At 33.9% G+C, this 14,548-nt stretch overlaps 1 protein-coding gene across 1 annotated transcript in view; it reads left to right on the top strand.

The window, feature by feature from the left end:
* NCAM2 (neural cell adhesion molecule 2) overlaps positions 1-14,548 on the top strand; it is a 279,378-nt gene that overhangs the window by 160,327 nt on the left and 104,503 nt on the right. The window contains exons 7-8 of the mRNA XM_058019203.1: positions 1,027-1,187; positions 9,508-9,653. Coding sequence (XP_057875186.1) covers positions 1,027-1,187; positions 9,508-9,653 — 307 coding nt within the window. The remainder of the gene's footprint in view (positions 1-1,026; positions 1,188-9,507; positions 9,654-14,548) is intronic.

Consider the following 14,548-nt stretch of genomic DNA (forward strand, 5'->3'; position numbering starts at 1 on the left):
GGGTGGCTTTTTCTGTTTGTTCTGGTTTTGGTTAGGTTTGGTTTTCTGTGAGACTATCTAATATGGAAAATTAGGCCTTTCCTGTTCTGTAAATCAGTTTCTGTGATTCTCTTTGGAAAGGAAATGAACAAGTATCATAATGTTGGTAACTAAGTGGATTAGAATTATTTACAAAAAGTGTTACTACTAAGTGCAAACTATATAGATATCAGGGTACTTCTACTAACAGTTATGATTCTCCCAAGGAAAAAACAGTATCCTGTCTTTTAGAGAATATATTATTTAGGAAAATATGAAATGCATGTAGTTATCATTATATGAGAATAAAATGGAAATATTTTTTGTTCAAATCTTGAAAAAAATTTAACGTCCTAAGCTAGGAATATTGAGTAAAATAGAATGTTTGAGTAATGCCCTCTTGGAAAAGCAGCTGTGTGCAGGCCAAGGTGGCCAAATGGACTGGTCAAGCCTCAATCAGCCCTCAGAATTGCTTGCAGATTTTATTATTTCTGCACCATCTGGTCACAGCTCATTCTAACATCTGGAGACATGCCTGCTTGCTAAGTTGTGGCTAGCCAACAACAACTGAGAGGAAATAATTTGGATGGGTTCTTGATGTGCCAATAGGCTCTACGTGAATGTAATTTAATTTTTTCATAAGTTGCTACATTGTTACTACTGCGAACTGCAGATGCTACACTTGAAAAATATGCTTTTAATAGTTTCTCACATACAATATATAACCAATTTTCTTATGCCCTCCCTTGAGTGTGTATAAGAATCTTATTCACAACCATTTTTTCTAACATTAGGTCAATATTGAACATTTAAGAATAAAGGTATTATAGTATTTTTATGCATATATATATATATATATTTTAACCTGACAAATTATTACATTGTGATTTTTGAGGGTAGTATAATACTAGTCTCTTCCCTCAAATATTATTTTCAGCCTATTGATGCTCCTATAGCACATTGTTACTGGATCTTAGAGGCTGATTTGTACCTTTTTTGTTTTTTTAGGAATGGTAAACTTATTGAAGAAAATGAAAAATATGTCCTGAGAGGAAGCAATACACAACTAACAATAAGAGATATAAAAAATATTGATGCAGGTCCTTATATCTGCAATGCTAAAAACAAAGCAGGAAATGACAAAAAACAGACAGTCCTTCAAGTTTTTGGTAAGTACTGCATAATATGGTCCATCTTTCCTTTTAAAATGTAAACAGTAAGGAAATAGGTGTTAATTCACAATTTTCAGTTCAGTAGTATTTCTGCAAGCTGCCTACTGATGCAGCAAACTGCTTTCTGTATGATTTTACAACTTCTTTTGTCCCTGTTGGCTGCCTAAACCTTTACATCTGAATTTCATTTTGAAAAGGTTATCTTCAGCATTTGCTTTTCTGCTCTTCACATGCAGTGTACAATGGAGTGTTAAATAGTTAATTCACTCTGGTTTTAATTTAGAAGTTGACTGCTTGCAAGAAAACCAAGGGGAGAAAGGGGGAAGTTCTGAAAAGGGGAAAAAGCAGGTTATCTTGACTTCTAAGCAGTGAGGGTTTTAGTAAATCAATGCCATGAAGAGGCCTTTCTAATTTTTTTTTTCAATTTATCTTTCTTGATGTCTATTTTTTAAGTGTACAATTGCAGATGTAGTCACAAAAATGTTGTGTGTGCTGAGCTTCAAAGGATAAAAGTAATAACCTCAAACCCCTTATTTCTCTTTCTATGTTCCCCCACCCCAACTGTGCTAATGATTCCCTCCTTTACATAGAACTGATAATTTATTTGAACTTTTGTTGAGATATAACCTAGTGAGAGTGAGTATTTGTGAGAATGTAGAAAACATCCCTCAGAATCACTGTGCAAAACAAAAAAGGCTGTAACTTACTTATGAGAAACCTGCAAAAATGAATGTGTTGGGGTTTATAAATATATATATATAAATCATATATATAAATATATCATTATATATATATATATACATATATATATATAATGATATATGTAGAAATTATCTTTCTCTATAATACAAGCTATATTTAATGTAAATAATATTTAAATAATTAAATATATAAATATATATTTACATTAAGTATAGCTTGGATTATAGAGAAAGATCATTTCTATTTGAATAGTTAAATACTAAATACTTAAGACAGAATTAATTAAAAAAAATCAAATATTAAGGATTTACCATTAATTCCAGCTAAAGCTAATGATAATTTATGAAAGTGAAAGAGTTCTAATGGGAGAGAGTAATCTGATAATTGACATTGAAGGGGGTAGATGTTGTGTTGTACAATGCTGGCATTCCATTGGGCTGTGGTTCTGAGGTACTTGAGAGTTATTCTCAATTCCTTTTCAAAGGAAAGAATATGAAATAAAATCTTATATTTTATCCCAGACTCAAGAAGTACAGCATCTTGGTTTGAAAAACTGAAATATTTCATTCAACTGTATTTACAAACTTAAAAAAAATAAATAGAAGGAATAGAAATCGGTTTCTAATTTTGATATTAATTTAGGGAAATTTGAGTCAGAAATAACGTTGTGTGTTATATGAGTAATTTTAAGTGTTCCTGAAATTTACTTGGTTTACTTCCTTGACTAGAGCAAGGAAACTTTTTAATGAAAGGGATAGGGAAAAGGAGACACCACACTGAGTGAGGATTTCCTGTATATATATATATTTACATCTTTTAGCAACCATTTTTCCGGGGACTCCATGGAAAGAAAAATCCTACTGTTTTAATGGATGCAATGAATTGGTTAAATCCATTATGAACCTACACATCCTTAATGTTTCCATGAAATCCTAAACTCCTAAATCTATTAGGTATTTTCTTTCTTGAATGGAAAATAATTTCTTATGTTTAAGTTTGCACAGAATTCTCTAGAGTGTCTCCCACATCTCTGCCCTAAGAGGTTATAGCTAATTTGTAATGGATTTTAATGTCTCCTACAATAAAGTTCACTTTTATCTCTTTCACACAGATTATATACAGTCATATATCCAGACAACAAGTACTTATCTTTTTTTCCATTAAATGTGTTAAAGAAAGTGTCAGTCTGAAAATGATGAGGCAGATGGCTGGTTATTATGGCTAAATAGTACACAAACAACTTGTTTATGTTAAATTGGCCTATTAAATTGCATTTTTCTCTCTCACTTCATTAGCTTATTTGTCTCACATGTCTGCTATCTTTAATTTTAATTTACAATGCAAACTCCTTAGGGCAACGACTACTGTTTCTACAACACGGCTCTGGCAGTGTTAAAACTCATAATAACAGGAATATAACCATAATTTAGTAAAAATAATAGTAACGTTATAGAATTCACTACTTAAACTTTCTAGAACACAGGACATTTGAATAGACATGCTCATTTCAGTGTCATGTAATAGCTACATATTTAGTTTCTATGCATGACCTAGGTTCTTGAGTTTACCTTTAGGTGTTTTTCAGTATCAATGCTAAAAACCCTTTTTTAATCTGATGTAAAATGCTTACTCTGAAGTTTTTCTGCAGCTCTGATATGTAATGTGGGAACCTATAGGCACATGCCTTGCCTTCCCCAGTTCATCTGTATCAGTGCTTTGTTCTAAAAAGAGACAAAAACCGTGTTTCTCAGTCTTTGTTGATATGATTTGATTATCTCTGTCAGTCCTCTTCTTACCTGCCATAGTTGTTTTTTGTATCATTAGCAATTACTATCTAAAAGATCTTATCTATTAATGCTTAGAACTTGTGGTAAGGTTTTTAATTCAAATTCATTTATGTTGACTACTGAACAGCTTGAAACCATAGGTACTCATCCTTTAATTCTTTAAAAATATTCTCTGTATTTATCTCTATTTGGTAGCTATCACTTTCACTTATACTGTGCTTAATATGAATAATGTTTATATTCCTAGGGTTTTCATTTTGTTCGCTCTAGTTTTTTATTTCCACTTCTTTATCCCTCAAATACGTGGTTATACAATTTGATGATACTTAGCATTGTGGTTTTTAACAAGTATTCTCTTTTCTGTACTTAGGTCACAGAAAACTACATCTCTATGTTTAATAATTTCTTTTCCTGGAAAGAAAAAACATTCTTTCTTTAATCAGAATCAAGAAAAATAAAAATTGTAAGGGAGTTCTAGCATAAGTTAATATGAAGTTCTCTATAATACAGGTGTTTTACCTCCATAATCAGTGAGAGGGCAGTCTGAGTAATATTTCATTGTAAAAGTATTTCAATGGCATTTCAGTGAGTTCTGACAAATGACTTCATGAAAATCAAATGAAGGGATACCTCAAAAAGCATTACAAAAGACACTTTGTACTTAATGCATTGTTTAAACACATATTAATTTTATTTTCTAGATGTCTTTTTAATTATAATCTGAATGCTGTTTAGTGGAAAAGTTTTTTTCAGTTTTCTACATTCAAAATGTAATTTTTACTGATTATTGAGAAACTTTTTGCTGTTATTAATATATTTTTTGTCATCTGACAGAGAAGAGGAAATATAATGTACCTCTCCTATCTTATCCCTCTTGTGTTTATTTCAAATGGTAAAATTCAAAACTTTAATGTTAATTAAGTCCTCCAAAATGCATTCATCTTGGAACCAAAAAGGCTGTCTTGTGATTCAGAGAATGGGGTGGCGAGTTGTCTAAATTTTTCCCTTATTTTCAGTCTTAATGCTCCATTCCTTTTTCTAGTGCCTGGAGCATACCTTAATAATTTTCTTTTGGGTTTAGCAAGTAAACTTATATGTTATATTTTATATATATTTATATAGATTATATATCTATATATATTTTACTTGTTTATTTATTTTATATGCTTTTTGTGGTTAATTTTGTTTGTCATGAGATGCTTTTCAATACATACATGGAAGCTTTTCATTTAAATTCATTGATACCTCTGGAAGGAGAATGCCATGGATCTGTGTATGGAGCTTTCTGTGCCTGCTCCTCCCAGATATCATAAAGTTCACCAACTGCAGTTTCACAAAGTCCAGCTCAGCACTTACAGATGTAATGTTAGTGATGCCTTGTGAAGGCTGACCTGGAACAGAGAATAGGCAGGAGGTAAAGCATAAAGTAGATTTTTATTAAAAGGCCTCAATGGATTCACCTTGGGTAGGACAAGAGCCCAGCCAGGGCTGCACCCAAGCTGAACCCAAAATGGTCACAGAAATGGATGACTGGTCATGAGGTCCCACACTTTTATAAGTTCTGGTCCATTTGCATATTGGAGTTAATTGTCCAGTTACAGCTTTAGATTATGAAGTCCCATCTTTCTTGTTTTTCTCTCTTCAGTCCACTGTTTATGCTCTTGGGCCTGAAACTTGGATCATTTGTCCTTAGTCCCCAGCCACAGAAGGAATTGTTTTGTCTCCCTACTCTCTGAAGAGAGCTTACTGTGCCCTAATAAGAAGCTCAGAACTACACACTGAAGCAGAACAGAATCTGAAAAATACAAAAGCTAAAGCCTGAGGCATCATTAGAAGTTCATATGTTTTCTGCATTCCTTTTTTCCTCCTTATTACTTCCTCACATTTAGGAATAATTCTACTTTTTAAAATAAAAAAAATATCCCGTCTGTTAAGACAGTGATGACAGTTGTCCCAGAAGACAAGTCTTAAACCCTTCTGAGTGTGAAGCAGTAATAGCATTTTACCATGTTTCAATAATACCATTCAAAGAGAGAGGCTCAGTTTATGTTGTGCTAAGTCAGGCCAGCATTTCATACTGGCATGTATGTGAATCCTTATCATAAAAGGAATCAAATTCCCGAAACCTCTTTCTTGGGTATTTTCATGCTGGGGCCTAGCTTGTTTACTAAACTCAGATTGTACCAGGAGTTTCCAGGAGAATGGGGTTGCAGTTTTGCAACATTTTCTGCATTTTGCAACATTTTCTGATTCAAAAGTGTCTGAGCAGGAGGACAGCAAGAAGGGATGATTCCTCCTGGGATATATTAATCAAGTGATTCATCAGGCAGCCATACAGACATACACCAGGCCTCTCACCAGTATAAGCAAGTTTGTATCAATATCAAACTGTTTAAAATAATTATTTTGGTATAACACAGGACTATCTCAAGCTTTATATATGTGTTGCTTTCCAGGTTTGATGAAACTCTTTGTTAAAGGATGGGTAGAAATCTGTGAATTCAATAAAATGTGTACCTTTTCCAAGAAACTGGTTGTAAGCAAAAGCCTCAGACTGCTATCCATGTTCATCATAGGCTTTATGGAGAGGTTGTATGAACACAGCCATGAGACAAATCCAGAATAGTCCAAGGAAGGAATCTGAAAGTTGCTTACTGAGGAAGTGTTAGGAAACTGTAAACCAACCTTTTTGGCTCAGAAAACAAACTTTCCAATCAGTAAATGTTGTTTCTTAATTTGACATCATCACTCTGTTCGTATTTAACAATGCATGTCTAGTAATAATATTCCTTACCTTAAATAATTTTAATGAAGTTTATCTCCTTTCTGTGTTCAAGCATTCTTTCATTTGAGCCAGGTCATTTAGCTTACAAATATTTCAACTACATCACAACATCTATATTTCAATATTTTTTGTCTGAAGAAAGCAGAAAAAGCCTGAAGGCTTGCTGAATTTGCATTCCACGGCTCTGTATTTTTATTTGCTTCATATTTTCTAGAATACAAAATGCAAATATCAACTCAGTTTGAGAATGACCTTATCAATTTAGAAAGAACAGTTAGAAATTGGAGGCAGGAGGGTGGGGGAAATGACTGTTCCAGTATTTCTGTCAATACTAGTTTTGGCATTTTCAACTAGTTTTATTTACATGTATACAAATGTATTTTAATATTTTCCAATGTCCAAAATGTCATTGAAAAGTATTCAAACAGTGTAAAAACTTCTAGTCAATAGTAAGTTATGACTTGTGACCTACAAAAATGAATTAATTAAATAATATCCCCTATATGAGCTCTCTTCTTCCAAGTAATAACTGTCAGCTAGATGTATTTGATGATTAATCAGTGCTTATTCCTTTAAATGTCAGGTACTCTTGTCTAAAATGTCAAGCTAAAACTTTTTGTCTTGTAGTGATCCATTTGAAAAAGGTCTTAAAGGAATTCAGAATAAGTCTAAGGTTAAGAATTATTTTTGTGTTTTGGAACATGCATCATCTTGAGCAAATTACATTGTTTGTCATGTTGTCCAGATGGGGAACTCATTTTGATGGAAATAATTATAACTTTTGAGAATTTTTGGCATGAAATACTATGTATGATCCCTCTTAAAAAAAATGCTTTATGTCTGTTATAGCTCATCTTTTTTTCCAGGAAGGATGATATATTAAAGTAATGAAAGGACAGAACAGTTTCTTTTGTAGCCAGGTGTTATGGCTATAGAAATAGAGCACTTGAGTTCCAAGGTGAAATATTTCATGGGCATTTGAATGATCCTGAAAGTGAGAGTAATAATTAAAGATATTTTGGAACCTAACATAATTATCTTTTGTCTCTAATTCTGGTGGGGATTTTAGTCTTTCCACTGACATCCCTTTCTGTACCACATCCTGATGTAATGATTTGCTTGCTACTTTCTGCATCCAGTAAATCTGTATCCAGTTGACATTTCAAGAATTCCTGATCACTCAAAGTGTTTTATTTCATCACATGATCTCATTCACTATAGATTATATATTAATGAAGCAGGATTATTAGTTCAGTGCTTTCTTAGGTAAAATGCTATTTGTTTCTCATCTCTGTGCAGTAAACACACAATAGTTAGTTCATAATAGTAAAGGGTGAACAGACAGCAGAGAAGCAACAGAAGGAATACAGAGAAAAGGGTTGAGAAGTGAGACCAAGAATTGTGTGGAGGAATGAATAAAAAGCAGGTGATGTGCCTACAGATAGCAAGTTTGAGCCTGCTTTTCTTATTCTTCTTGGTGAGGCTGAATGTAGCATCTGTGAGACAATACTTAAAACTGAGGAGTCATAAAATGGAGCAGGAGACTGGAAATAAGGAAAAGACCCCTCACCAGGATAGCCAGACACTGCAATAGGCTGAGGAGATGTCTGAGAAATGTCTGTTCATGATATTTTTTGAAATAGTTTTTTTTTTGAAATATTGCTTGACAAATCCCCGAGCAGCCTGACCTGAACAGGGTCTGTTGATGCTGTGTTGATGAGGGGGTTGGTCAAGAAGTTCTCCTGGTGCCCATTCCAACCTGAATGAGCATCTTTCCCATCATGATCCATGAACATAAGGCAATATTGCTGTTCTCTATTCACACTTTAGTAACCTCATTAGAAGACAGATTACATCTCTTTATTTTCTGTTTCATAAGGAATACACCATAGAGGTGCTTCCTCAAAAGTGAAGCTCAGAGAAACTACTTGGAAAACACATTTCAGCAAATGTACTTAAAGCTGATGAAGTTAATCTTAAGAGCTGCCCAATTTTTGATTCACTCATGTAAATTTTATTCACTGCTTTTGGGTGTAAATATATTGAATCATATTCTTATTACAGGATTACATGTTGGGTTTTTCAGGGGGATGAGTGTCTTCATCAATGTACAAGGGGAATAAGTTCAGAGAAACTTATTTATCATTATATATGAGGTAATGTATAAGACAAAAAAAAATTTAATGAAGATACTTGAATGTCATGGAAGAGAGTAACATTCTATGCACAGTATTAATCCAGACTTCTTGTACAGATAAATCCTCTATGTAAAAGTATTCACATGTAACCAGAAATAGTATTGTATTTATAAATAACCTTATAAGGTACAGTGTAGATTGAAAGAAGTAGCTGATATGTAATTGAGGCTATAAAGTGGAATGATTTGAAGAATGCAAACAATATCTGGACTTTTTGAAATGTATCTTACCTTATTCTCCATAGTGCTAATACCAGTGAAATGTGTTTTATGCTGGGGTATTTTGTTCAATTCTGTAATTCATGTAGACCAGTGAAACATTGCTAAAGATCAAAGTCAATGAATGGTAATCATTCCTAATTTTTTTTCCTGAATAATATGCATTTGAAGACAAACGCCAGTTATAGAATCAAAGAATGTCTGAGATAGGAAAGCACCTCTGGACACCACCTAGTCCAGAGGCAGACAGAGTAGATATGCTGGGACAAATCTAGCTGGGTTTTGGTTATCTCCAGGAAGGGAGACTCCATAACTCCTGGGCAGCTTGTCCCTAAGGGGAAAAAAAGCACATAAACACAGCCACAAAGCCAGACCAGCCAGGACCCATCCCACTCTACCCCACCAAGGGAGCAGGATGTCCAGTTCATGGTACATACAGAAATGGTCGCTGTGCAACCTGAGGTCAGAAAAGTTAATTGTTTTTATAGATATTAACATTAAAACTTTAGTTAATCCAGAAAAAAAAAAGTTGTTTGACCCAAAAAAAAAAAAAAGGTGGTTTTAAAGATAGATTTTGATATTACATTATTTGTGCAGGATCAGTAACGCAATTTGTATTTTTAACAGTGCAGCCTCAAATAATACAACTTAAAAATGAAACCACATTTGAGAATGGGAAAGCAACTCTTATCTGTGAAGCAGAAGGAGAACCTGTTCCAGAGATTACTTGGAAAAGGGCCATTGATGGAATGACTTTCTCTGAAGGCGACAAGGTAAATCTGCCTCTAATATATGAAATATTTCAATATGCATCATCTGTCTAATCTTCTTCTTGTAAGCAGAAAATTAATTTAGAGACAGATTAATTCTAGATTCGTCTGGAATTAGAAGGAATTGCTATTTTCTTAGGCAGTAAGAGAGACATGGAGATTCTAAATTTTAAATTAAAAAAAGAAAAAAAGAAAACCAGCAATTAAATGCTGAAAGGCAATTCATCTTTGTAGTTTAAATTGTTATATATAATCCCTACTAATTGTTTTAATTTCATCTTGACTGTTATGGCTACTCATAGCCTTTCTTCAGAATATTTGAATTCTGTCCAGTAATCATCAAAATACGGTGGAACTTAAATATATTTTTGTTTTTAAATAAAAATATATTTAATTTTTTTAATTTAAAAAATCTGAATACTTCATAGTTTTTTATTTCCCACTTCCTCTTTTTTCTTCCAATTTTTCCTGTCACAGAAGACAAGCTGAGCCTATTTTCTCATTTTGTCCCCCCATTTTAATATTTTATTACAAAAGTAAGTTGAGTAGGGAAATATTGCAGTATGACAATGTAGAAAGTCAGTCAGTGTGGGAAAAGGAGCTGTAATTAGGTGAAATAGTGAAATGAAAAGGGAATGGTGCAATGCAATTCCTGACCATGCTTATAGCAAGTTGTGATTCTAGAGAGTTCTCTTTTTTTCTCCTTTTTCCTTTTTAATAATTATTTAAGTACTTGACTAGTTATTTTCTTCTTCATTTCCTGACATAGACTACAGAATTTCTCTGTAGTGGCTGAGGTAAGAGATACCATCTTTCTGGGTAAATAATTCGTAATTTTTACTCTAGGTAATTATGTAGTAAAATACTTTCATCTTGCATATTCATAGCTGTTGCTTAAAAAAACACACACAGGTGACAAACTAGATAGGAATCGTGCCATGAATGGAATTAGATACTTAGTAAGTGTCTTAGTTCATAGGGAATTGCTGTATGTTAAGGAATTATGTACTTCATTTTTTGTGTTCTAAAGGAGAAGGTCTGCTCTGGTCTAGTCTCTGACTTGGCCTTTCCTGGAATTGAGGCAGTTTATGTGAGGCTCTGTCTACCATTTTCCTCTTCTGTGATTTCCACTTTGGAGCAATATAGCAGTATTTATATATTATTTTTTCTAATAGTTTTGCATTAAGACAAAGCAGTTTCTCTCTTCTTTAATTATTTCAAGTTAAAGGTCATCTTTCTGACTTGCAAAGACTATGCTTTGTTCAAAGGTTACAAATGTTAGCCACTCACTTATGTTTGAAATGTTCCCAAAATAACTTTCAATAAAGGATATTGAAAATGAGAGAAAATAGCAGAAAAAGCTCTAAATGTTGGTGCAGTTGAAACCTGAAATTTATCCAGTGCCTATAAAAGACAGTCTTATATTCCTAATTCCAGCTTCAGGTGGTAAAACTGATGTGTTGCTGGAATATTCTCTGAAATGTGGTTGAACTCAGTAATAGTGATTACCAAATGAAAATCTGTATTCACTTCCTACTGGTGTGCTGACAGACTCAATGTGGAAGATAAAAAGAATGAGAATAAATACAGTTATGTTCCTTCCTTTGTTCTTGCCAAAGAAAGAACTCTGTGTATTGCTCATGGGAGAGTTTTTGCTGAATAAATGTTCTGAAATAGTGAATAGTCCTTGACCTATAAAATATGCTGCTATATTTGCCCCATGGTCCTCCTGCTCTGGGTTGCCCAAAGCCTGGCTTGTGATTTCCTACCAAATCAGGTGAATAGGGAACAAAACTAGCAGTGATTAAATTATTGAATAGTTGTTAAATAATACAGCAGTGTTTTGCACACAGAAAGAGAAGGAAAAGGTGAATTGAAGAAATGAAGGTAGAACATAGAATATAGTCTTAAATTGAAAATATGACTTATATCTGTTAACTTTTAAAATAATATCCCATCATTCAACAACATAAATTAAACATAGATATAAAATTATTATCTTTATTCAAGGGATTCATTTTTGTATCAGATTATTCTTTATATCAACTGCACCTTATTCATAATTTCTGTTGAATTAAGAGTATATTTAGGGGATGATTTTTTGCACAGAGGATGGAAAAGCTGTTCAAGCAATAATATTAACACAATGATCCTTAAAAGAATACATGAAGTGCTGTTCTTATTTTTTTAATTTTACTTTTATGAACTTTAGAAGGTAGCTCCTCAATCATATGGTTCTTATTTTACTAAAATGTAAACATACCTCATGTGGATTAGGAAGACTGCTAAATGTGAGATCATTCTGAGCTTGCATGGATTCAAAATGTTTTCCATCCAATGATAGATCTTATAACTGGGACATAGACTTTCCTGAGTTTTGAATTTATTGTGTCCAAAAGAATGGAAAATATGCACCAAAGTCATAGATCAAAGAAGTAACCCAGCTGGGCTTAAGGAGGATAATATTAATGAGTATGAGCTCTATAATTATCTCTTTGGAAAATACAGCTTTGATAAAGGATTTTCAGTACCTCAGAAGTGTGTATTTGAAAGTTGAAGCCAAGTGAGTTCAAACCAGAAGCAAAGAAGCCTTTTCCTCTGTCCTTTTATCATTTAGCTCTTAGAACAATCTGCCACACAGTGTGTGGTCTCTCTTTCATTAAGAATTTGAAATAAGGGGGTCTTTCCCTTTCCTCTGACTTCTCTTGAAAGTTAAATGAAAAGTTTTCCAGGAGGTCATATTAGATGACCTCTGTAATCACTTCTGTGGCTGTGTAGCCCATAAATACATGGGGGGTGGGTAAGGCTGAATAAACAAATGGCAGTGATTGCTGGAAGATGTTTGTCTCACCATTAAAGGTGTAAAATTGAAAATGGAGGCTTAGCCAAGGCCACAGCTTCATCTGCTGTTTCAGTGCCAAGCTGAAGCTCTCTGCTTGGAGCATGTACTCTGCCTGTGTCCTTCCAGTCCCTGAATCCCCAGCCCTGCCTGTCCTGATGTGCCAACCTGGCCGTGCCCCTTCCAGCTGGGATTTCAAATGGCTCATTCCCACAGACCACTGTGCATCCAGCAGGCCTGGCCCTTTTCCCAGTGAAAAGAGGAGAAGGCAGGAGAAGGGCTGCTTTTTTTAGAACAGGAGGAAAGATGGTGATTGGATGCAATTTGGCATAATCAGTTATGAAATGGATTTTGGGCGTGCACCGTGGTCTCTACACACATCCCTGAAGGACAGCACATCCTGATTGCTGATACAAAATTGTCACTGATTCCTGGGTGTACTGCACAAGTGTGAGGACAGAGTTTAGTGCCCCACTTTCATAGCATCTAATTCTAGCAGAAATATGAGTGCTGATCAATGTTATATGTAATTAGCATTTCAAGCCCTGTTTTGGAATACAAATCACAATAACAGATGGGGCTTGATATGAGACAGTGGCTCCACTGTATGCAGCATGTGTCCAAAGAGGCATATGCTGCATACCCTGAGGAATTTATGATCTAAACACATAAAATGAATGAAAGGAGCCAATGCAGAGAGGTCCCAGTTGCAACTTGTGTGTTGGATTTAGGGCAGGATTTTATACTCTAGTTTTTACTGTACTATGTACTCTATTTCATACAGATTCACTGAATGTCTCTTAAATACCTTGTACTATTCTCCTTGTACCACCAAGGAAAACCCAACCTGTGATTTTTAATTTTTTAATGAACACTGCATAAACAGTTGAATTCTGCTTTTTTCCATTGCAACAATAACCTGGCTCTCCCTGAAAAATGTCCTGTGACATTGTTTCTAAATATTGCAGAGTTCAGACTAATAATTTATTTATTTTCCAAGTTTGAATTGACTTTGTATTTGCATGCAAATCATAAATATTTGTAGAGTGGAGCTTGTAGAGTTTTTAATAGTTTTCATGATCATGCAATAGACAAAGATAATCTTTTTCATTGAAAGGTCAAGTCTATTTTTTTCCCAAGCCTATTAACTTCACTTCAGATATTAAAAATGGTAATAAAAAGAATATTGTATTTTTTACTCCCTGTTTATGTTGGTTTTCCCTGCACAAAAAGAAGCAGTCTTACAATGTCAGTGAAATATGTTGTCCTTCTTTTTGAAATGTGAGCCCTATTAAATTCTTGCTCATCAAGGATCAGGTCTTTATTTGAAATGAATCACAGAGAACAGAGATGTATCTAGGGTATTTTAATTGATTCCAGGAATTTTATTTTTTTTTTCCTGAGCTATCCAAATCTTGCTCTTTATGAATAATTCTTCTTTGAATAGCTGGGAAATATACAAGGGCAATCTCTTTCCTGTATTGGAGAAAATTGTTATAACCTGTTTCACCTACATATTGTGGTGAAACAAGTTATAACCTAGAGAAAAGCTCCTACTTACAATATCATATGAATTTTTTGTTGTTGCAGTATTGGCACAGGCCTGAAATCCAGAACAATTTATGTAGCCAGCCACAATTGTGTTTGATGATGCAATTGAAACACTGCTAACAATTCAATCAGGCGTCAAAGTTCTCTTCTCTTTTGTTTTTAAGCCCTAAATGAATTTTTGGGAGCTTCACTTATTAAGACTATGAAGTTAGCAAGGATATTGTGACTGGAAGAAGGTAAATAAATGAACTTGACCAAGAGGGTCACTTATATGTTAGATAATTCATGCTGTTGAGATATATAGAGGCTTTTACCCTGTGACATAAGCAAATAAAGGGCCATATACGAGCCCTGAATAATAGAATTTCAGGAGCCATCTGATCCATGGAAATCTGAATACTTTTTGGTGTTTCTTCATCGGTCTCTAGTTTTGGGAGGTGACAGTATTTGAGCAAGAAGATTGATTTTGCAGGAGTAGGATTGTATTCAGTTAGAAGGAAAGAGCTTT

This window comes from Melospiza georgiana, chromosome 2 (assembly GCF_028018845.1).
Source record: "Melospiza georgiana isolate bMelGeo1 chromosome 2, bMelGeo1.pri, whole genome shotgun sequence".
NCBI classification, from domain to species: Eukaryota; Metazoa; Chordata; class Aves; order Passeriformes; family Passerellidae; genus Melospiza; species Melospiza georgiana.